The sequence below is a fragment of the Bufo bufo genome, chromosome 8 (genome assembly GCF_905171765.1).
Source record: "Bufo bufo chromosome 8, aBufBuf1.1, whole genome shotgun sequence".
Classification (NCBI taxonomy): domain Eukaryota; kingdom Metazoa; phylum Chordata; class Amphibia; order Anura; family Bufonidae; genus Bufo; species Bufo bufo.
The window spans coordinates 8024237-8049945 of record NC_053396.1 but is presented as its reverse complement, the minus strand read 5'-3'; the positions used below and the strand labels follow the sequence as shown (position 1 = coordinate 8049945).

The 25709-nt window shown below is 47.6% G+C and overlaps 1 protein-coding gene across 5 annotated transcripts in view; it reads left to right on the top strand.

Annotated features, from left to right (window-relative positions):
• Positions 1-15780, top strand: part of EXD3 (exonuclease 3'-5' domain containing 3) — a 160027-nt gene extending 144247 nt beyond the window's left edge. For all 5 annotated transcript variants that reach the window (XM_040405333.1, XM_040405328.1, XM_040405329.1 and 2 more), the window contains 2 exons: positions 5410-5506; positions 15152-15780. In XM_040405333.1, coding sequence (XP_040261267.1) covers positions 5410-5506; positions 15152-15444 — 390 coding nt within the window. In that variant the 3' untranslated portion in view covers positions 15445-15780. The remainder of the gene's footprint in view (positions 1-5409; positions 5507-15151) is intronic.
• The last annotated feature ends 9929 nt before the right edge of the window (positions 15781-25709 follow it).

Genomic DNA, 25709 nt, shown 5'->3' with positions numbered 1-25709 from the left:
GGTACAGGATAATGACACTGACACTTGGGGTACAGGATAATGACACCCTGACACTCGGGGTACAGGATAATGACACGCTGACACTTGGGGTACAGGATAATGACACTTGGGGTACAGGATAATGACACTGACACTCGGGGTACAGGATAATGACACCCTGACACTTGGGGTACAGGATAATGACACTTGGGGTACAGGATAATGACACTGACACTCGGGGTACAGGACAATGACACTTGGGGTACAGGACAATGACACTTGGGGTACAGGACAATGACACTTGGGGTACAGGACAATGACACTTGGGGTACAGGACAATGACACTTGGGGTACAGGATAATGACACTCACACTCGGGGTACAGGATAATGACACGGACACTGGGGGTACAGGATAATGACGCTGACACTCGGGGTACAGGATAATGACGCTGACACTCGGGGTACAGGATAATGACACATGGGGTACAGGATAATGACCCTGACACTCAGGGTACAGGATAATGACCCTGACACTGGGGGTACAGGATAATGACCCTGACACTCGGGGTACAGGATAATGACACTGACACTCGAGGTACAGGATAATGACGCTGACACTCGAGGTACAGGATAATGACACTTTTGGTACAGGATAATGACACCCTGACACTCGGGGTACAGGATAATGACCCTGACACTCGGGGTACAGGATAATGACGCTGACACTCGGGGTACAGGATAATGACACCCTGACACTCGGGGTACAGGATAATGACACTGACACTCGGGGTACAGGATAATGACACTGACACTCGGGGTACAGGATAATGACACTGACACTCGGGGTACAGGATAATGACACTGACACTCGGGGTACAGGATAATGACACTGACACTAGGGGGACAGGATAATGACACTGACACTCGGGGTAGAGGATAATGACGCTGACACTGGGGGTACAGGATAATGACACTGACACTCGGGGTACAGGATAATGACACTGACACTCGGGGTTAAGGACAATGACCCTGACACTCGGGGTAGAGGATAATGACACTGACACTCGGGGTAGAGGATAATGACGCTGACACTCGGGGTACAGGATAATGACCCTGACACTCGGGGTACAGGATAATGACACTGACACTCGGGGTTAAGGACAATGACCCTGACACTCGGGGTACAGGACAATGACGCTGACACTCGGGGTAGAGGATAATGACGCTGACACTCGGGGTTAAGGACAATGACCCTGACACTCGGGGTACAGGACAATGACGCTGACACTCGGGGTACAGGATAATGACACTGACACTCGGGGTACAGGACAATGACCCTGACACTCGGGGTACAGGACAATGACACTGACACTCGGGGTACAGGATAATGACACTGACACTTGGGGTACAGGATAATGACGCTGACACTCGGGGTAGAGGATAATGACACTGACACTCGGGGTTAAGGACAATGACCCTGACACTCGGGGTACAGGATAATGACACTGACACTCGGGGTACAGGATAATGACACTGACACTTGGGGTACAGGATAATGACGCTGACACTCGGGGTAGAGGATAATGACACTGACACTCGGGGTTAAGGACAATGACCCTGACACTCGGGGTACAGGACAATGACGCTGACACTCGGGGTACAGGATAATGACACTGACACTCGGGGTACAGGACAATGACCCTGACACTCGGGGTAGAGGATAATGACGCTGACACTCGGGGTACAGGACAATGACGCTGATACCCCAGCCTTAGACTCTGGCACTGTTATTGCCCTCTCCCCCATTGCATGTTTGCTTCCCCCTCCTCATGCTTGTGATGTCTATAGGGGATGGAGCTAAGCGGCTGCCAGATTCCTCTCCTGACGCTCGTCTCCCGGTACTATCTGCATACTTTTCATCTAGAATCCCAGGATGTCTGTGGGTCTGAAGCCCCATTAGCTGCTCAATGTGAGAAAGTGCAGAGAAGAAGTTACTTCCTAATGAAGGGTAATGAAGTCCTATTTCTCACACCCCAGAGGTTTGGGAGGGGGGGGCAGCACTTAACACCTATTCCCTGGGAACTTCTCTCTTCTTCTAAGTCCCTTTGTTTGTTTGGTGACTGGCAGAAATACAGTAGGGCATTTCAGGGACTTTTGAGCCCCCCCCTTCCTTCCTTCTCCATTAACTCATTCAGGACAGAGGGTGAATTGGACCCTGCAGTGTGTAGAGTGGACTGAATGACCCCCTGGAGATGCACAGTGGGGGGACACAGCAGGAGGGTGTCCTGGGAATCCCACCTCAGTTCTTCATATTCAGGTTCCTTTAAGAGAATATACCCTAGGAACCTAGGTGACCACCAGTATAGCAAGCATTACAACCCCCACAGTGGGTCCTCACTCATCTTTAGTCAGCGCATGCTGGGAGTTGTAGTTTTGCAACAGCTGGAGGTCCGCAGGTTGAAGACGGCTGCCCTATAGGGGAATGATTTGGATTGGCCGTATCCAGAGACGGAATCCTTCCTGACATTAGCACGATGAGATTTACCCTGGCGGATGCGGCAGCCAGCCTTACAGTCGTCTTTCCTGCCCTTGGAATTGTTAATGGAGTCCCACACCTCCAGCTCTGCACATTCCTGTGTGCGGCTCACGCCCTCGCTCCGGCCACCAGAACACCCCTCGTGCTGCCTCCCGCTTCTGCTGGGGGAACCGGTTTTTCTTAGTGAGCCCTTTGTTCCCTACTGAGCTGGATTTGTGAGTGCAGGGCTCCCTCTGATTTCCTCTTCTCACGCTTTCTATATCCGTCTGAGGGCTAAGTATATCGCCAGTATCACCAGTATATCTCCAGGGAAGCCGTACCTGTCACCACCGCGAACTGGAGAGAATCCGGCGGAGACTTTATAGTCTCATTGGGTCCTACTGCATCTCCCCTTTAAATAATAATAGTTAAAAAAGACAATTTGGAGGACTCATTACTTACAGTTTATATCAGCTCCTTGAAAAGCTGGGTGACAACTAGGGATGAGCGAATCGTCTTCGGATGAAACATCCGAAGTCGATTCGCATAAAACTAGCTGTATTGGCTCCGATGAGGCGAAGTTATTGCTTTGCAAAGTGTCGCGAAACTTCGGATAATTTCATAAATGAATTTGTACTGTAAAAACCATTTCCCGAACTCAGGTTCGTGGTACCTGAGTATCTCAAGTGGTACCTTGAAACCGAACCCGAGTTCGGGAAATGTTTTTTTACACAGTGCAAATTAATTTATGAAGTTATTACCCGAAGTCTCGTGACACTTCGTGAAGCAATACCTTCGGCTCATCAGAGCCAATACATTCTAATACTGTACAGAGCTCCTGCTCCGTACAGTATTAGAACAAAGTTTTATGTGAATTGCTCATCCCTAGTGACAACCATTACAGCCATTACTAGAACTCCTGCATAGTCCACACACCGCTTTCCCAGACGACCCAGTGGTCTACCTACTTCTAAGGCCTCATGCATGCGAACGTAGGCCGTCCTCGCCCGTATTGCGGACCACAAACAGCTGGTTTGCAATATATGGGCACTGGCCGTGTGTACCCCGTGTCAAGGATGCGGACCAATTGACTTGAATGGGTCTGAGATCTGCAAAATATGGTCCCCACCTCAAAAAATACGACATGTTCTATTTTTGCACGGAACGGAAGCACTATGAAGCACTTCCGCGGTATTTTGGTCCGTGCCTCACCACAGCAAAAAAAAGTAGAACATGTCCACCGGGCATGGACGGCCTACATTCATGTGCATGAGGCCTACTACAGGATAACTAATATATGTACACAGTGACTGCACCAGCAGAATAGTGAGTGCAGCTCTGGAGTATAATACAGGATGTAACTCAGGATCAGTACAGGATAAGTAATGTATGTACACAGTGACTGCACCAGCAGAATAGTGAGTGCAGCTCTGGAGTATAATACAGGATGTAACTCAGGATCAGTACAGGATAAGTAATGTATGTACACAGTGACTGCACCAGCAGAATAGTGAGTGCAGCTCTGGAGTAAAATACAGGATGTAACTCAGGATCAGTACAGGATAAGTAATGTATGTGCACAGTGACTGCACCAGCAGAATAGTGAGTGCAGCTCTGGAGTAAAATACAGGATGTAACTCAGGATAAGTAATGTGATGTATGTACACAGTGACTGCACCAGCAGAATAGTGAGTGCAGCTCTGGAGTATAATACAGGATGTAACTCAGGATCAGTACAGGATAAGTAATGTATGTGCACAGTGACTGCACCAGCAGAATAGTGAGTGCAGCTCTGGAGTAAAATACAGGATGTAACTCAGGATCAGTACAGGATAAGTAATGTATGTGCACAGTGACTGCACCAGCAGAATAGTGAGTGCAGCTCTGGAGTAAAATACAGGATGTAACTCAGGATAAGTAATGTGATGTATGTACACAGTGACTGCACCAGCAGAATAGTGAGTGCAGCTCTGGGGTATAATACAGGATGTAACTCGGGATCAGTACAGGATAAGTAATGTATGTACACAGTGACTGCACCAGCAGAATAGTGAGTGCTGCTCTGGAGTATAATACAGGATGTAACTCAGGATCAGTACAGGATAAGTAATGTATGTACACAGTGACTGCACCAGCAGAATAGTGAGTGCAGCTCTGGAGTATAATACAGGATGTAACTCAGGCTCAGTACAGGATAAGTAATGTATGTACACAGTGACTGCACCAGCAGAATAGTGAGTGCAGCTCTGGAGTATAATACAGGATGTAACTCAGGATCAGTACAGGATAAGTAATGTATGTACACAGTGACTGCACCAGCAGAATAGTGAGTGCAGCTCTGGAGTATAATCCAGGATTAGTAATGTATGTACACAGTGACTGCACCAGCAGAATAGTGAGTGCAGCTCTGCAGTATAATACAGGATAAGTAATGTATGTACACAGTGATTCCACCATCGCTATTTGTGTAGATTGTCTTCATACACTGCTGATCAGAGGTGAATATACCCATTTTGACAGTGTTTACTGCCCTCCTATTGCCTCCCTTGTCATCATCGGTAACGCTCCTGTGATGAGGCCGCACCCTGGGGAGCAAAATGAAACCTAATAATTTATACAATGACAGTTCTCTTTGTGTAAATGAAGGGTAATGAATGATGTAATAATGCTCAAATGTTGCAATATTTACCTGACATGAATACAAATCATATACAACCATATATCATAGTTACTAACTTACTGACCATGTGCTATTGACTCTTGTCTGCTGAGCTGTGTATCTAAGCTCATCCAGTGTGATACTGCATCCTCCGCACCGCATCCGTTAATCTAGCTGCTGGTGAAGGGGTGGACATGGCTTCGGTCCGTCGTGCCTTCTTGCTCTTTTTGATGTTTGGTTTGTGCTTTTTTACAGGTGTGTAATTGTAACAAGTACCTGCACATTTCCCGGGACAAGATGATGCAGCTCATGAAACTCCGTGACTACCTGGAGGAAGTCAGAGAGACACAAGGTGAGGGGAGACTGACCACTGACCACTGACCTGCCCCCCAGAACAGAGCTGATTACTCTGTAGACATCAGTGTCAGTGGAAAGGGTGTGTACACTTTTGGCACCAATGCTCTGGGACCCGCTCCTATCTCCAAAACGGAACTCCCGATTTGAACATAGAGCAGACCTGCCTGCACGGCCACCCTCCATTCTCTGCTATGGGAGCCCTGAAGCTCCCATAGCAATGAATGGAGAGCACGTCGCTCGTCCACAATGTGCTGTACTTTGCCTCAGGGGCCCTGTTCTTTAGATAGGTGTGGGTCCGACCTCTGGGACCTGCTCCTGACATTAATGGCATATCGCATGGAATGGTAGCCGGACAACCAGTTTAAGGGCTCATTCAAACAACCGTATCCATTTTGCAGTCCGCAAAACACAGATACCAGCCGTGTCCATTCTGCATTTTGTGGAACGGCCAGCCCCGCGATGGAAATGCCTATCCTTGTCCTGAAAAACAGACAAGAATAAGACGTGTTTTATCTTTTTTGCGGGGCCGCGGAACGGAAGTACGGATGCGGACAGCACATGGGGCTATTGAAATGAATGGGTCCGCGGACACAAATAAACGGTCGTCTGACTAAGCCCTAAGTGAAAAGAGCACCTTAATTAATCACGACACACTTTGCGAACCCTTTAGGGCAGGCGTCCTCAAACTGCGGCCCTCCAGCCGTTGCAAAACTACAACTCCCAGCATGCCTGAACAGCCTACAGGTATCAGCCTACAGCAGGGCGTTGTGGGAGTTGTACTTTTGCAACAGCTGGAGGGCCGCAGTTTGAGGATGCCTGCTTTAGGGGAATCCAAGGGGTGAAACGGACCCCAGATAATGCAACCTTAAAGATAAAAAAAAATAAAAAATCCAGTCTTTCCAAGGCTCTACATTGGTCATTGGTTATAGACGCGCTATTTCTTTGTGGAAAGCTGGGTGATGGGTAGAGCGCGGTGTCCTGGCAGGACATGAAAGGGTGCTGGGAGATCACACCTGTCCTCAGGTTCTTTTTCCTGGCTCTGCTTTGTTTATTCAGTCTGCAAGTAAGTGTGAGAAAGCTGGGCGTTTGCCTGGCAGTGAGGGTGTGTCCTCCGTCTCTCCAGTTTCCCATCACCCCCTACCCCCTTCCTTCTTCTGTGCCACTCTGTTATTACCCTGTCTTTCTCACCAACCAAGGTGAAAACAGGCAATTTCCTTGAGGAATTGCTGGTGTGCAGCATGAAAGGCAGAGAGATAAGACGTGCAATAAAGATGATGGTTTGACCTTCGCTCCATCCCACTGGTTTGTGCACTATGGAGCCATGCTGGTCTGGGTTGGTTTGTAGAGGGCAATCACATATCTGTAAAGTGCACCTACCTGGGGTTCCAGCTTATAGATAGAACAGAATATAACTTTTATTATCTAAAATACAATATAATTATTTTGACAAAAAGAAACAATCTCTTACCTTTTTGTGTATGCAGCTCCTATGCAGAGCCATGCGTCTGCAGCGTTGCGGAATACAGACAAGCGCTATGTGTAGTCTGACCTATTAGACGCCCTGATCACACAGAAGCGTTCCCTCTCGGCAATCGCCTGCTCGCTTGCTGAGGAGACCGCTCCTATTACATGCAGCGATCTCCTCCACAGCGTCCCCATGCCGTACAGTGGTTCGCTGGTGGCAGATCGTAATTATACGCTGGCAAATCCTGATCTTTTTGCGTGCTGAAAGATCTGGTTTACCGATGAACGAGTGTTTGCTCGGCGGCAGTATTACACTGCAAGATGATCGCTAATGAGCACTCACACAAACGCGCGTTAGCGATCATCGGGGATAAAATCTGCCCGTCTAATACACCCTTTAGTCTCTTCAGCCTCTATCTTCTATTGCAGGGAAGGCCAACCTGAGGCTCTCCAGCTGTTGCAAAACTACAACTCCCAGCATGCCCATACTGCCTACAGTTATCAGCCTACAGCAAAGCATGGTGGGAGTTGTAGTTTTACAACAGCTGGAGAGCCACAGGTTGGCCAGCCCTGCTCTATTGTCTACATGGTTTTAAGTTGAGCTAGAAGGAGTGGAGTAAGGTTATGACTGCATGCGCGGTCCATTGCAACGCGGCTGCGATAGAGTACCGCATGACCATACGACCCGCAGCAATCTCTAATGATACTAATCAGGACCACATTGTTCAGTCCAGGGATTCCCAAATGGCGGCCCTCCAGCTCTATCCAAACTACAACTCCCACCATGCCCTGCTGTAGGCCGTCCGGGCATGCTGAGAGTTGTAGTTTTGCAACAGCTGGAGGACCGCAGGTTGGGCATCCATGGTTTAGTCGGTCTGTATCGTTAATTGCCTTACTGTTGTGCAGTACTCAACTGCAGAACGGCCACGTTTCAACCACGCCGTGTGCTCGTACCCTAAGATAGCACTGTAGGATCTGACTACACAGGGTTTGTTTGTAGTCTGTATCCGTGGAGACCCAAAAGGGTAAATAAGCAGCAGCCCTGTGTAAGCCCAGTAAATTGTCAACCGATCGGGTCCTGTTGTTCCGCATGTGATGATGAGCAGCGGTGCCTAAGAGCCACTTATCTCATACCTTGATATAGGATGCCTGATTGGCCCAAGCAAGTGCATAGGGGAGTCGGGTCCTAATCCAGGGATCAGCAACCTTCGAGGCGCCAGCTGCTGTGAGACTACAACTCCCAACATGCTTGGCTGTTCTTCTAACTCCCATTCTAGGAGTTGTAGTTTCCGAACAGCTGGAGGTCGCTGATCCCGGCCCTAATCATTCAGCACGCTGATATCTTTTGTCTATGGGCAGATTTATTCAGTTTGCGAAAACAGCCGGATGTGGCCTGGTAATTGAATGTGTGCAAATCTCCATTTATGCAAATTCCCCCTTACATATGTAGAGCTGTGCACGTGGGTGTTCTGGGCGATACAGGGCACATTCATTGCCTCCCGCATGTTGACACTAGGGGACGGCCGATAACTGTCCACGCCATTATCCCAGAGGTGACCTAGAGACTCCGCCATGAAGCTTGGTTAACGTCACACCAGACTTTATCTATATCGCTGCACGGAGGGAGGAAATAGCGCAAAGGGGATTTGCAGACTTTGATAAGGTCTTTTTGAGCGAGCGAATACATTTCTAATTAATCTGCCCCGTTTGGCATCCTGACCACATGCCCTGAAGACCCACCTAGTAGGGGAGAAGGTCAAACGCATCAGAGACAGGGAGAAAGATATTAGGCAATTGCATATCTAGCAATTCCATAATGATGTTATTTCTGATGGGCTTTGCATTGTGAGAATACAGGCTGCCACTAATGATGGCCGTATTCTGCTGAACCCTTGATCTGCTAATAGCCCAAGGCTCTAGAATCTGTGACGTTAGGGAATTGCTATTTATGGATTTTCCTTCTATAATCTATGAAAGTGGAGCCGATCAGTTATGCTGCCAACGAAGCGATCCCATAGCAACACTTAGGAACGTAAGGAGCCAAATTCCTTGTAGAGAAGGTTCCTAGTTGGAGTTGAACCCAAGACCCAGTCCGTCAGGTCCTATCACATGGAGGATACACCCCCCTCAGTCCTAGATCCTTCAGGGTCACTTGACCAGAGGTATTCCTTTTCCTTCTCCGGAAGACATTCCCAATATGTTTTAGACTACAGAAACATCCAAAGCATTGAATAGAAATTCTTCTGGTGGGACTGGGTGTGGGGGCAGTGAAGCCCTCATTGAGCTTCCACTTTGATGTAAGTTTTTTTTTTTTTTTTTTTCCTCTCTGCTGTCTCTTTTGAAGTCCAGTGATGAAAGGGTGCAGGAGAGACCCAAATGTCTGCACACATCCTGCAGCACTACGGCACATCCCACCAATCGCATCCCGCTATATGTGCGCTAATTATTTTTCTTTGCGTAAGAGTTGCAGGTGGGTTCATTGACCAAAGTTGCAAGAAGGGGCTCTGCTCTACTTTACTTTCTATTACCATTTACTATATTGGAGCAGGACTTTTGCTTGGGGCACCTTGTGCAAAAGTTGCATGATGGGGCTCTCTTCTTTCTGTTACCATTTACTGCCTCGGAGCGTGACTTTTGCTTGGGGCACCTTGTGCAAAAATTGCATGATGGGGCTCTCTGCTTTCTATTACCATTTACTATCTCAGAGCATGACTTATTCTTGCAGTACCTTGTGCAAAGGTTGCATGATGGGGCTCTCTGCTTTCTATTACCATTTACTATCTCAGAGCAGGACTTATTCTTGCAGTACCTTGTGCAAAGGTTGCATGATGGGGCTCTCTACTTTCTATTACCATTTACTATATTGGAGCAGGACTTATTCTTGCAGTACCTTGTGCAAAAGTTGCATGATGGGGCTCTCTTCTTTCTGTTACCATTTACTTCCTCGGAGCATGACTTATTCTTGTGGCACCTTGTGCAAAAGTTGCATGATGGGGCTCTCTTCTTTCTGTTACCATTTACTTCCTCAGAGCAGGACTTATTCTTGTGGCACCTTGTGCAAAAGTTGCATGATGGGGCTCTCTACTTTCTATTACCATTTACTATCTCAGAGCAGGACTTATTCTTGCAGTACCTTGTGCAATAGTTGCATGATGGGGCTCTCTACTTTCTATTAGCGGTTTCTTCCTCAGAGCATGACTTTTGCTTGTGGCACCTTGTGCAAAAGTTGCATGATGGGGCTTTTCTCTACTTTCTATTAGCATTTTCTTCCTGAGAGCAGGACGTTTGCTCGTGGCATTTTGTGCAGACAGTTGAAGTCTTCTACAATGTCGGTGTAACCCAGCATGTGCAATTTTATGCCATCCTCTTGGTGCAACAGTCCCGAGCCTTCAATGCCTGATTTTTGCGTAACAGTTCCTTCTCCTTTCAAGGCTAAAGTTACTTTCAGCCGGCTTTTGGTTACCGTAGAGCAGTGCATTGTGGGAGCCCAAAGAACAGTCCGGATATAGCAGACCACAGATCAATAGGACAGGCTTATTGTTGACCACCTGCACTGATTTAGAGGGGCCCCAATCAGGGGCGGTACTGGGAACTAAAAGTGGACCTGAAAAAAAAAAGGGAAAAGTGGCCCAATTTTGCAGGCGGGTCCAAATTGACCTAAGGCGGGGCAAAATAATTAGGCAGGGACAGCAATATCATAGTGCAGAGCAATATACCGCCCCAGCTGAACTGAATACCACAAAATACTGCCATCTGTGCCACAGTATTCCACCGTATTGCTGTTCTGAGGATTAAGGGTACTTTCACACTAGCATTTTTCTTTTCCGGCATAGAGTTCCGTCCTATACCGGAAAATAACTGATCAGGCATATCCCCATGCATTCTGAATGGAGAGTAATTCGTTCAGTTTGCATCAGGATGTCTTCAGTTCAGTCGTTTTGACTGATCAGGCAAAAGATAAAACCTTAGCACGCTACGGTTTTATCTCCGGCGAAAAAACCTGAAGACTTGCCTGAATGCCGGATACGTCATTTTTCCCCATAGTGTCGGATCTGGCATTCAAAATACCGGAATGCCGGATCCGTCCTTGCGGCTTGCGCATGCGCAGACCGATTAAAATGTGGGAAAAAAAATACAAGACGGATCCGTCTGTCCGCATGACAAGCTGAGAGACGGATCCGTTCTTGCAATGCATTTGTGAGACGGATCCGCATCCGGATCCGTCTCACAAATGCTTTCAGTCGCATCAAAATCGGCGGATCCAGCAGGCAGTTCCGACGACGGAACTGCCCGCCGGATCACACTGCCGCAAGTGTGAAAGTAGCCTAAGGAGGGCACCTGTGGCTGCTGGCCAGGTGTGTAAGAGAGTCAGATAATTATGTACCTGGCTTGGTCGGCCCTCCTAGGCATCGGCCCACCGGGAAATTTCCCTGTAGGGTCTATGGCCCCAATGCAAAATGTGTACATGGCAAGCAGGGACTAGGTGACTATATGTCTTGTATAAGAAAAGCATGGCATTGCTGAAATACCACAGGGGCAGTCACACCCGGGTCCAAAGGCACCAGTATTATGAACTGGACGCGTTAGTTGTGGAGCTCTCTTTTGCACTGGGATTCTGCGCCCCCTATGGCTATTAATTTTCGCCTTGTTCCTTTAACTTCCTAAATTAGACACATAGTTGACCTCCCACCCCTCCTCTGCGTCTGGCAATGTGCATTTCCCCATGTGACCCTCTACTCATCCTCAATTCTATGAATCGCTCTGCATTTATTACAATGTATCTTTTATTTTAACCCCCCCCCCCCTCCTCCCTGAAAAAAAAAAACTGAAAAAAACCCGACCCTGCTATCTTGTCCCGGTGACGTCTCCACCAAGCTCTCAGAGCTCCGTCCTTCTGCTGAGATGTCTTGGAGGATGGGGGGAAGAAAAGCTGAAATGCCAGGCATTCCTTGAAGTGTGCAAAAGGTCGGGACACAATGGGCAGCCCGAACAATGCCTCATATTTTCTCCTCTTGGCTCGCTTCCCAAAGTTTTTCTTACTAATGGGAAAGTGAAGGAGGACGAGTGACTGTAACTTATGTTACTGCTGAGGTGAGAACTTAAGGCCTGGGCTAAGAATCTGCAGATACATTGTCTCCAGGCAGACGAGGCGAACGCGGCCTAAGGTTTTGGGTCAGTCTCCATTGATGTCTATGGAAAGATCACTGTCACATTGCACTGGTCACATCTCCTCTCTTGCCATTGAAAACACATGCATGCTCTGCTGAGCCGAGTGTGCATGCATATGGAGGTGTCGGGAGGAATAGCCCGCTGAAGGTGTATGGGCACCTTAACAGACCATAATAAATAGCTGAGGATTTGTTACAGTAGCGTCCAGTGTGTGCCGCGCTCAGTTAGATCGGGCTTTAGGCCAATACCTTCACTAATACATTGCAGCAAACCCACAACTGTTAAAGGAGCCATCAGTAGCGGTCGGATGAACATTCACTAGACAGCTATCCCTTCTAACCTCGCCTCCAATACACTTGCATGCTGGGCTTCACCAAGTGTGCATGTGTTCACTACCGCAAACCTCGCCATCGTGGGATAGTTAACCCCCTCCCCCATACCCAGTCCCTCCAAAATCAGCAGGTACATCTGACATTTGTCTAATATGTACGACCGCCTTTTATGTTACTCAACCACAGCTGAGGGTTTGTTACAATGGTATCCAGTCTATACCTTTACGAATACATTGTAGCAAACCCTCAGGAGAGGAGGGAGGCTTTGGTGGATGCGGTGGTGGGGAACCCTCAAGTATTTCAGACTCCAGTTGTAAACAGACATTCACTGACAGAAAGCAGAGAGAGAGAGACTGAAGCACAGAGTCCATTAGAAAGTTGCAGGACTTGGAAAAGCCCTTTAAGAATTTACCATGGTCGTATAAAAAAAATACAGGGGTGACGTTCAAGCCCCAGGGAGCAAGATTTGCCGTCCTACAGTCCGGATGCTGTGCAGCGAGCGACCCCCCCCCCCCCCCCCCGCCGTTCAGCGCGTGTCTCAGAGCCGGACGTATAACTAGTCCCATGTGGGGATCAAGAGCCTAATTATCCAGACATGTCCTGGACGAGCGTCTGACGTCGGGTGCAGTCCTATATCCTGTGTATAGAACGGGCTGATCGGGGCCTCTGGAAAGCTGGGTGGTGGTCCATGTAGGAGCTTTAGTGGCTGCCATATTGATTGTCGTCCAGCTTTACCATGCAGTCACAGACTAAAACCCCTAAAACACAGCCTTTATTATATATCATTAAAATAAAAAAAAAACTAATAACCCTAGTGATAACATAAAGAAAACAATGAAAGAAAAAACATATTGATTTAAATCCTCTGCACTTAGGGACACGGATAGGCAGGTGCGGGCCAAATATAATATCCTATGGGCTCTGACCCTCAAACTGGCCCTGACTCTATAATGCCCTGCCTAAGAACGGAATAGCCGCCCCGATAGGGGCGATCCCGTATCAGGAACCTCCTGAGCGCCCTCGGATGGCCCTGAATAGTGGAAAAGCTAACAGCTAGTATATGCTGACTGAAAAAATGTCACTACCACGATTAGTTGCTCACTTTAAGTGTTTTCAGATCTAAGTCTTGACCTGATCCTGGTCAGGTATCTACCCAGCGGGTCCCCTGAGGAGCCCAACTATGTATGGGTGAAACGCGTCGGGGTGATGACGTGTGTCACGTGGCGGTTCGCCGTGACGTGGTTTGGTGCCCCCTCTCAGGCGGTATAGTCTCCCAGTGGGTATTCAGGTCTGTTGCGCCCTTGCGTTCTGGCTACGGCGTTCCGTGGTTGCTGGTTGCTAGGGGCAACGTCCTTTATCGCAGCTTCTTTGCTGTGGTTTCTTGTTTACCCCTGTCCTGATTAGGTACCTCCCTGCTTGGTTCTGATGGGGTTAAACTCCCTCTTCGGTTCCAGGAGTGTGTCCTTTCAGGTGCGCTCATTAGGCTGCTACTTCTGTCTTTGAGCGTGGAGGTTCAGGGCTCAGTCTGCATAGCTTGTGGTCAGTACTGTTAATTCAGGCTGTCCTGTACCCTGCTATGTTTCTGCTCTTCCTGTCCATGCCACGCCACACCACACCATGCCTTGAAGGTGTCTGTACCCTGCTATGTCTGTTCATGTCTGTCCTTGTCCATGCCCGGTGGGTGTCATGCCCTTTTGGCTTTGTCATGTCTGTCTATGTCTTGCTTTGCCAGGTTTTGCCTTTGTCCGGCCACCTACGTCTCGGTATGGGCCGCCTGGTTCTGCATTGTTGTCTTCTGTTCTGTTCCATGTCTTGTACCTCGCTATGCCTGTTCATATTTCCATGCTATGTTGGTGTCATGATGGCTACGCTCCTTGTTCATGTCATGATGTTTGCGTTCCTAGTCGGCTCCAGTTGGCTCCAGGTCTACCTCCGGAAGGGGGTCCCATGTGTTCCTCGGAGGGGGAACACCCGTTCCTTGCGATGTTCACACCTCGCTCGCAATGCGTCTTGGAGGTTCCTCCGGGACCTCCGACACGTGACAACATGATAAACTAACACGGCATGTTTTTGCTATAATATCATTTTTACAGCTATCAATAATCAGGATCGGTTTACGGTAGTGATGTACAAACTTTGACTTTTATTTATTTCATCAATTTATTATTTTCTGTGTATTTTTTAAGAGTATATTGAGCTACTAATCGTGGAAGTGACATTTTTTCAGTCAGCATACACTAGCTGTTGGCTTTTCCCCTATTCAGGGCCATCCTAGGGCGCTCAGGAGGTTCCTGATACGGGATCGCCCCTATCGGGGCGGCCATTCCGTTCTTAGGCAGGGCATTATAGAGTCAGGGCCAGTTTGAGGGTCAGAGCCCATAGGATATTCTATTTGGCCCGCACCTGCCTATCCGTGTCCCTAAGTGCAGATGATTGACTCATTTAAATCAATATTTTTTTCTTTCATTGTTTTCTTTATGTTATCACTAGGGTAATTTTTTATTTTAATGATATATGATAAAGGCTGTTTTAGGGGTGGTAGTCTGTGACTGCTGATAATTATATTTACCACCTGTCATAATGTTGTCCAGCTTTACCATAGACAGATACCCAAGTCTTTGTATTTCTGGATTTTGGGGGTAAAGGCTTTCTCATCTTTGTGTCATAATCCACAGGTCCTCCGCCTGCCAGCCCGCCGGAGCGCTTATTCCCCAGCGAAAGTTTGCAATGGATGGAGGAAATGGGCATCTCCTCAGAATCTCTGCTCCTGGCCAATGGCACCCAACTCCAGCTGGACGCGTTGCCCGCAGGCCTCTTAGACAAGGTGCCCCTGTTCTTCTGCTGCAGTCAATGCGGCAAAATCTTCTGGGAAGGGTCACACTTTGGACGGGTGGTCTCACAGTTCAAGGAAGTGCTGCAAGACAACGGGGAGTGCATTTACCAGTCTGCCAGCCACCAGGGGCCATGACTGGGACCTGATGGGATCAGACGTCTCTCTTCAGTTCCACCCTGAATGGCATGCTTCAGATAATCAAGAGTTAACGGTTATAGCAGTGCAACTCTTATTTCCACATTTTTAAAGATGATTGGGGTGATAGTTGTGGAATTGAACAAAGGAGAATAAAATGGTCTTGCCCTTAGTAACCAATCAAACGTCTCCTATTGATTTCTAAGTTGGAATGTGATTGGTCACCGTGGGCAGTGACGCCCTCATTTCTGTGAATGTCGGCCATCTTTATTGTAATTTTATTTCTGATTTCCTGCTTTTAATGAGCTGTTTTAGCATTATGCAATCTCCTGTGAATGGTCATTCTTATTTTTTTATGTATATAAATAAAAAAAACAAAAATAATAAAAAATCTTGTGTTCCTTAAAGACCCGACAGAAGTGGATTCGGGAAGAAGGTTGCGTCCAGGACAGCACTTATCGTAGAGGTTTGGATGCTGTTCTCCTTGTGAGTAGAGGGGAACTCAAAACTATATCTGCAACCCTTAAAAGGTTGTGCACCTTTAGGTGGGGGGGGTTGGCAAAAACCTCCTCTTCCTGGGCAGACCTGCGAAGGGAAGCATACTTACCTGATGCTGGCTCCCGGCTGCTCCGCTGGGGTCCCTGGATGCAAACTTCCTGTTTGACTCCACTGCAGCCAATCGCTGGACGCAGTGGTGACCTGACACCCTTGTGTCATGACAAATGGTCATGTGATGCAAGGGGAGCAGTTCACCGCGGCGGTGGCGTCAAACAGGAAGGATTACATCCAGGGACCTAAGTGGAGCAGCCGAGGACAGGAGCTAGCGTCGGGATGCTTCCCTTCGCAGGTCTGTTTTGGAGGAGGAAGGGGTCGTTATTCCTCCACCAAAGGTGCACAACCCTTTTACTAGGGTTGTCCGACCTTAAACCCAACATAAAGAAAAAGAGGCAGACACCTGGTCACAGAGACTCAGCAGGCATGTGCCATTTGGGGAGAACCCCGAGGCCAGTGGCTGCAGCGGTGCACACAACTACGGGTGGGACCAGGAGCCTCTGCGCTGGAACGGAGCAGCATTGAAGTCAATGATCTTTTCTCTCCATGTTAAACGTTTCCCCTGCTCTTACTAAAATTGGCATTGGGGTCAGACATCCCTTTTAAACTGGCCATATACAGTTGTGTTCAAAATAATAGCAGTCAGACATCACTAACCTGATCAATCACTGTTTTTGGTAGAAATTATATTTCTACATGGCAAATAATTTACTAGCAGGTGTAGTAGAGTAATAGAAACCCAACAGACCCAACAGTCATGACATGCATGCTGCTGATTCTGTGTAATTCAATCACTTATTGAAAGGGACATGTTCAAAATAATAGCAGTGTGGAGTTCAATGGGTGAGGTCATTCATTCTTTGAAAAACAGGTGGCAATTATTGCCCTTATTTAAGGCAGGAAGGCAGCACATGTTGTACCTGCCGGTCACAGGGCATTTCTCTCTGAAATTCTGAGGAAAATGGGTCGTTCCAGACATTGTTCAGAAGAACAGCGTACCTTGATTAAAAAGTTGATTGGAGAGGGGAAAACATATAAAGAAGTGTAGAAAATGATCGGCTGCTCAGCTAAAATGATCGCAAATGCTTTAAAATGGCAACTAAAACCTGAAAGAAAGCAAAAAACTACCATTCCAATGGATAGAAGAATAGCCAAAATGGCAAGGACTCAGCCAACAATCATCTCCAGGAAGATCAGAGAAGGTGTAAAGTTCCCTGTGAGTCCTGATACAATGAGAAGACGCCGATGTGAAGCCGAGCGATCTGCAAGAAGCCCCCGCAAAGAAGACATGTGCTGAAGAGCTTACAATCTGCCAAAGAGCCCATTGACGGCCTGAAGAGACGTTCTGCGGACTGATGGAAGTAAGATTGTTCTTTTTGGGTCTAGTGGCCGGAGACGGTTTGTCAGACGACCCCCAAACACTGAATTCAGCCCCAGTACACTGTGAAGAAAGTAAAGCATGGTGGACAAGCATCATGATATGGGGATGTGTCTCATACTGCGGTGTTGGGCCTATTTATCGCAGACCAGGGATCACGGATCAGTCTGAATCCATCAGAATACTGGAAGAGGTCATGCCGCCTTATGCTGAAGAGGAAATGCCCTTGACATGGGTGGTCCAACAAGACAACGACCCCAAACCCACCAGTAAACGTCCAACATCTTGGTTCCAGACCAACAAGACTGACGTCATGGAGCGGCCGGCCCGATCCCCGGATCTTAATCCAATAGAAAACTTGTGGGTGACATAAAAAATGCAGTTTCTGAGGCAAAACCAAGAAATAGAGAAGAACTGTGGAATGTGGTCCGATCCTCCTGGGCTGGAATACCTGGTCACAGGGGCAGAAGGTGGTGACTCCGAGCAGCACAGACGTCCAGCAGTTCTCAGAGACAGCGGGTATACAACTGAGTATTAGTGACGGGATTCAGAGGGAAGGAAAGCTTCAGACATTTCTCAGTTTATAAAGTGAATGTTTGAGTTTGTAAAGAAGACAAACACTGCTATTTTTTTGAACAGTCTAATATTCACTTTTCTTCCATTTTTTTTTTAGAGGAACAACACAAATTTGATATATTTTTCTTCAGGTTTTGATTTGGAATAGAATGTGCAGTGTTCCCAGTGCATCTGTGTGGATGGAAATAAAAGCTATTAGAAGGATTTGGAGCTTTATTCACTTTTTCAAACACACTGCTATTATTTTGAACACAACTGTACATGTCAGCCGAACTTCTGCCCATTTCAGCAGGAACCGGCTGACCATCTAATATGGATGGGGTCCTCCTGATGTCAGGAGGCATGACGATCAGGTAGTTGGATTTCAACATGCCCGGTCCTTTTATTTTCAAGGAAGAGAAGCTGCTGCTAATGGCAAAAAAAAAAGTTAATAAAGGTTAATCAATAAGTTATATTTTCCTCAAAAACAACCCCTGAAAAATAAAAAGTTATGGAGGAGAAAAAAATAAACAGCGCCCAAAAATAAAATCCCACATTGTGATGGCCTATCCTATCTGGAGCTGGTAACTGCAGCACTGCTCCCATTGACGGCCATCAGCTCCCCGCACTACACAAAGGACGGAGCTGTGTGGTCCCAGCGCCGCCCTAACAGCGGATCAGTAGGGACGGGGGGCGGATGTCCCTACTGTTCAAGGATAGACTATCACTTGTACAATCCTGGACAACCCCTTACGCCTTGAGGGCTGACCCCTAAATGTGCACTGCAGTCAGGTGACAACCTCTCTGCAGCAGTAGTGGCTTCTTTGGGAATGGGGGTCAGCTGTAATTGTGGGAGGGTCTCCAGCTTGTACAGTATGATTATCAGTATCGGGTAGAAGTGCTTAGATCAGACTGCGACCGCAGGACCGGCGCATCTGCATTCTTCCCAGACACTTGTCCCAAAAGCTTGCGTTCAGTCTGGAGGAGGGGCCGATGGCTGCTGAAAGTCGCTCTTCCTCTCTGCCTGCTTGTTATTTCCTAGCAGCTCTGGTCTCCTCCTCTTTCTCTCTTTGCCTTTTGTACCAGACTCTGCTGGGAAGAAATCCTGTCCCTGTTCCCACGCTCCGACACATTTTAATGAATCAACGACAAGCCCCTCCCACTCTGTTTCATCCACCTTTACCGCAGCCAGTCGATTGGCAGGCACAAGCTCCGCCTTCCTCGCTGCCTAAACTTTTTTCTTTTTTGCTGGTGCTTGCGGGAGCCCCGGGGAAGCTGATCAGTATAGTGAGTCAGGTGTCGTTAACCCCATGCCTGCCAGGGGGGAGCTCCACGACTTGTTTCACTTTCGTAAGGGCTCATGCACATGACCGTATGTATTTTGCGGTCCTCAAAAAACGAATCCGCAAAAAATACGGATGACGTCCGTGTGCATTCCGTATTTTGCGGAACGGAACAGCTGGCCCCTAATAGAACAGTCCTATCCTTGTCCGTAATGCAGACAATAATGGGACATGTTCTATTTTTTTTTGCGGAACAGAAATACGGACATACGGAAACGGAATGCAAACGGATTAACTTCCGTTTTTTTTTGTGGGCCCATTGAAATGAGTGGTCCGCAAAAAAAACGGAACAGACACAGAAAGAAAATACGTTAGTGTGCATGAGCCTTAAAGATGTGGATATTTAGAAACGGTTACATTGTATCCGGATACTTCTGCAGATACAGTGTGAGATATGTGCAGGACCTTTCGCGTAATTGCTACAGTAGCTGCAACCAGGGCCGTATTTAGCGCTCATGCGTACAATTTGGAACTGTACCTGGGCCCTCCCACTAAGCTCCACCTCCACAAATGCCGCAGTCGGTATTGACAGAGGCATCTGAGGGGTTACAGGGATGGCACTGTTCCTGGTCCCTCCTGGCAGGTTCTACCGCCGGCATACGCCATGCTCCATACATCTCCTTAATGCATGAGACGTACATGTCCATGAGGGGTTAACTGGAAAACCATCCCGTGTAAAATCGGCCATAGGAACCCACTGCAGCCTCCAGGGCCACAGGGGCCAGACGACCAATCAATGCAGGAAGTAAAAGGAAACCGTCCTCGACCCCCCCCCCCCCCCCCCAGACCCAATATTCTAGCACTCGATCAATTCACCCTTTTTAACTCTGCAGTACATGGAAGCATTCATAAGGATGAGGGGAGTTATAGTCACATTTAATAAACACCAGTGCAATCGGGGGATCTTGGGGGTTGTAGTATATCCGGTGGTGCATGTGTTCTGTACGGTGTATTAGGGAATTATTAGTTGTGCAGTTGCCTGATACATACGTGCATCTTAAACGGATTCATTGGAATACATTTTTGAGGTGTGTAAACAATTGGGGCGGAGGCGCAGTGTATATTTATCAGGGTGACAACCCCCATCATTTACATGATGGTTTCTACATGTCTTGCAGGGCCGTGAGATTCGATAAGTATATACGGATGGGAATTCCAGATACTACTGCTTAGTCACAGGTGAGACATCACGTGTCATCATTCTGGTAACCGGATGATTTGAGATCCTTTACCTTTAGTGGTTCCCATGGTTAAAATGTAAGTGCCCCCCCCCCCCCCCATGTACCCGCCTTCGTCAGCTTGGCACCAGATCAGTTATATATGATATATCGTTTATGTGCATTGCTACGAGTGCAGCAGTCTCCAACAGCTGCAAATAAAAACTACAACTCCTAGCCGGTCCTGGCAGCCACAGGCTGTCAGGACCCGATGAAAGTTGTAGTTATGCAATAGCTTGAGAGTCTGATATGTACGGGAGCAACACCGTCGTCAGAGCGAGCAAGAGTCAGAAGGAGTCTAACCCTTTCTGGAAGGAGATAAGTGGTACCTGTTAGCTGCTTATCAAAGCCTCCTGTTGTGATTAGCAGGGGGCAGCAACCTTCGGCACTCCAGCTGTTGTAAAAACTACAATTCCCAGAATGCCTGATTCACTTCTATGGGATTTCTGAGAACAGCTAAACAAGTGTGCATGCTGGGAGTTGTAGTTTTGCAACAGCTGGAGTGTTAGGTCTAGGCTACACAGTGGCTTCCCTGTAGGTGGTACAGTGACATCCACAGAAATAATGCAACCATCACCATGTTCTGTGCAGTGAGTGCAATCTATTGCTCCCTGTTATCAGCCATTTCAGGGGAGAGGATGACTGTAGGACAGGAGAATACAGTCTATTGCCCCCTGTTATCTGCCATTTCAGAGGAGAGGATGACTGTAGGACAGGAGAATACAGTCTATTGCTCCCTGTTATCAGCCATTTCAGGGGAGAGGATGACTGTAGGACAGGAGAATACAGTCTATTGCCCCCTGTTATCAGCCATTTCAGGGGAGAGGATGACTGTAGGACAGGAGAATACAGTCTATTGCCCCCTGTTATCAGCCATTTCAGGGGAGAGGATGACTGTAGGACAGGAGAATACAATCTATTGCCCCCTGTTATCAGCCATTTCAGGGGAGAGGATGACTGTAGGACAGGAGAATACAGTCTATTGCCCCCTGTTATCAGCCATTTCAGGGGAGAGGATGACTGTAGGACAGGAGAATACAGTCTATTGCTCCCTGTTATCAGCCATTTCAGGGGAGAGGATGACTGTAGGACAGGAGAATACAGTCTATTGCCCCTGTTATCAGCCATTTCAGGGGAGAGGATGACTGTAGGACAGGAGAATACAATCTATTGCCCCCTGTTATCAGCCATTTCAGGGGAGAGGATGACTGTAGGACAGGAGAATACAGTATATTGCTCCCTGTTATCAGCCATTTCAGGGGAGAGGATGACTGTAGGACAGGAGAATACAATCTATTGCCCCCTGTTATCAGCCATTTCAGGGAGAGGATGACTGTAGGACAGGAGAATACAGTCTATTGCCCCCTGTTATCAGACATTTCAGGGGAGAGGATGACTGTAGGACAGGAGAATACAGTCTATTGCCCCCTGTTATCAGCCATTTCAGAGGAGAGGATGACTGTAGGACAGGAGAATACAGTCTATTGCTCCCTGTTATCAGCCATTTCAGGGGAGAGGATGACTGTAGGACAGGAGAATACAGTCTATTGCTCCCTGTTATCAGCCATTTCAGGGGAGAGGATGACTGTAGGACAGGAGAATACAGACTATTGCTCCCTGTTATCAGCCATTTCAGGGGAGAGGATGACTGTAGGACAGGAGAATACAGTCTATTGCTCCCTGTTATCAGCCATTTCAGGGGAGAGGATGACTGTAGGACAGGAGAATACAGTCTATTGCCCCCTGTTATCAGCCATTTCAGGGGAGAGGATGACTGTAGGACAGGAGAATACACTCTATTGCTCCCTGTTATCAGCCATTTCAGGGGAGAGGATGACTGTAGGACAGGAGAATACAGTCTATTGCCCCTGTTATCAGCCATTTCAGAGGAGAGGATGACTGTAGGACAGGAGAATACAGTCTATTCCTCCCTGTTATCAGCCATTTCAGGGGAGAGGATGACTGTAGGACTGGAGAATACAATCTATTGCTCCCTGTTATCAGCCATTTCAGGGGAGAGGATGACTGTAGGACAGGAGAATACAGTCTATTGCCCCCTGTTATCAGCCATTTCAGGAGAGATGATGACTGTAGGACAGGAGAATACAGTCTATTGCCCCCTGTTATCAGCCATTTTAGGGGAGAGGGTGACTGTAGGACAGGAGAATACAGTCTATTGCTCCCTGTTATCAGCCATTTCAGGGGAGAGGATGACTGTAGGACAGGAGAATAGTCTATTGCCTACTGTTATCAGCCATTTCAGGGGAGAGGATGACTGTAGGACAGGAGAATACAGTCTATTGCCCCCTGTTATCAGCCATTTCAGGGGAGATGATGACTGTAGGACAGGAGAATACAATCTATTGCTCCTTGTTATCAGACATTTCAGGGGAGAGGATGACTGTAGGACAGGAGAATACAGTCTATTGCCTACTGTTATCAGCCATTTCAGGGGAGAGGATGACTGTAGGACAGGAGAATACAATCTATTGCCTACTGTTATCAGCCATTTCAGTGGAGAGGATGACTGTAGGACAGGAGAATACAATCTATTGCCCCTATTATCGGCCATTTTAGGGGAGAGGATGACTGTAAGACAGGAGAATACAATCTATTGCCCCCTGTTATCGGCCATTTCAGGGGAGAGGATGACTGTAGGACAGGAGAATACAATCTATTGCCCCCTGTTATCGGCCATTTCAGGGGAGAGGATGACTGTAGGACAGGAGAATACAGTCTATTGCCCCCTGTTATCAGCCATTTCAAGGGAGAGGATGACTGTAGGACAGGAGAATACAATCTATTGCCTACTGTAATCAGACATTTCAGGGGAAAGGATGACTGTAGGACAGGAGAATACAGTCTATTGCCCCCTGTTATCAGCCATTTCAAGGGAGAGGATGACTGTAGGACAGGAGAATACAATCTATTGCTCTCTGTTATCAGACATTTCAGGGGAAAGGATGACTGTAGGACAGGAGAATACAGTCTATTGCCCCCTGTTATCAGCCATTTCAGGGGAGATGATGACTGTAGGACAGGAGAATACAATCTATTGCTCCTTGTTATCAGACATTTCAGGGGAGAGGATGACTGTAGGACAGGAGAATACAGTCTATTGCCTACTGTTATCAGCCATTTCAGGGGAGAGGATGACTGTAGGACAGGAGAATACAATCTATTGCCTACTGTTATCAGCCATTTCAGTGGAGAGGATGACTGTAGGACAGGAGAATACAATCTATTGCCCCTATTATCGGCCATTTTAGGGGAGAGGATGACTGTAAGACAGGAGAATACAATCTATTGCCCCCTGTTATCGGCCATTTCAGGGGAGAGGATGACTGTAGGACAGGAGAATACAATCTATTGCCCCCTGTTATCGGCCATTTCAGGGGAGAGGATGACTGTAGGACAGGAGAATACAGTCTATTGCCCCCTGTTATCAGACATTTCAGGGGAGAGGATGACTGTAGGACAGGAAAATATAGTCTATTGCCCCCTGTTATCAGCCATTTCAGGGGAGAGGATGACTGTAGGACAGGAGAATACAGTCTATTACTCCCTGTTATCAGCCATTTCAGGGGAGAGGATGACTGTAGGACAGGAGAATACAGTCTATTGCCCCCTGTTATCAGCCATTTCAGGGGAGAGGATGACTGTAGGACTGGAGAATACAGTCTATTGCTCCCTGTTATCAGCCATTTCAGAGGAGAGGATGACTGTAGGACAGGAGAATACAGTCTATTGCCCCCTGTTATCAGCCATTTCATGGGAGAGGATGACTGTAGGACAGGAGAATACAATCTATTGCCTACTGTTTTTAGCCATTTCAGGGGAGAGGATGACTGTAGGACAGGAGAATACAGTCTATTGCTCCCTGTTATCAGCCATTTCAGGGGAGAGGATGACTGTAGGACAGGAGAATACAATCTATTGCCCCCTGTTATCAGCCATTTCAGGAGAGAGGACGACTGTAGGACAGGAGAATACAGTCTATTGCCCCCTGTTATAAGCCCTTTCAGGGGAGAGGATGACTGTAGGACAGGAGAATACAATCTATTGCTCCCTGTTTTCAGACATTACAGGGGAAAGGATGACTGTAGGACAGGAGAATACAGTCTATTGCCCCCTGTTATCAGCCATTTCAGGGGAGAGGATGACTGTAGGACAGGAGAATACAGTCTATTGCCCCCTGTTATCAGCCATTTCAGGGGAGAGGATGACTGTAGGACAGGAGAATACAGTCTATTGCCCCCTGTTATCAGCCATTTCAGAGGAGAGGATGACTGTAGGACAGGAGAATACAATCTATTGCTCCCTGTTATCAGACATTACAGGGGAAAGGATGACTGTAGGACAGGAGAATACAGTCTATTGCCCCCTGTTATCAGACATTTCAGGGGAGAGGATGACTGTAGGACAGGAGAATACAGTCTATTGCCTACTGTTATCAGCCATTTCAGGGGGGAGGATGACTGTAGGACAGGAGAATACAGTCTATTGCCCCCTGTTATCAGCCATTTCAGTGGAGAGGATGACTGTAGGACAGGAGAATACAGTCTATTGCTCCCTGTTATCAGCCATTTCAGGGGAGAAGATGACTGTAGGACAGGAGAATACTTTCTATTGCCCACTGTTATCAGCCATTTCAGGGGGGGAGGATGACTGTAGGACAGGAGAATACAGTCTATTGCCCCCTGTTATCAGCCATTTCAGGGGAGAGGATGACTGTAGGACAGGAGAATACAATCTATTGCCCCCTGTTATCAGCCATTTCAGGAGAGAGGACGACTGTAGGACAGGAGAATACAGTCTATTGCCCCCTGTTATAAGCCCTTTCAGGGGAGAGGATGACTGTAGGACAGGAGAATACAATCTATTGCTCCCTGTTTTCAGACATTACAGGGGAAAGGATGACTGTAGGACAGGAGAATACAGTCTATTGCCCCCTGTTATCAGACATTTCAGGGGAGAGGATGACTGTAGGACAGGAGAATACAGTCTATTGCCTACTGTTATCAGCCATTTCAGGGGGGAGGATGACTGTAGGACAGGAGAATACAGTCTATTGCCCCCTGTTATCAGCCATTTCAGGGGAGAGGATGACTGTAGGACAGGAGAATACAGTCTATTGCTCCCTGTTATCAGCCATTTCAGTGGAGAGGATGACTGTAGGACAGGAGAATACAGTCTATTGCTCCCTGTTATCAGCCATTT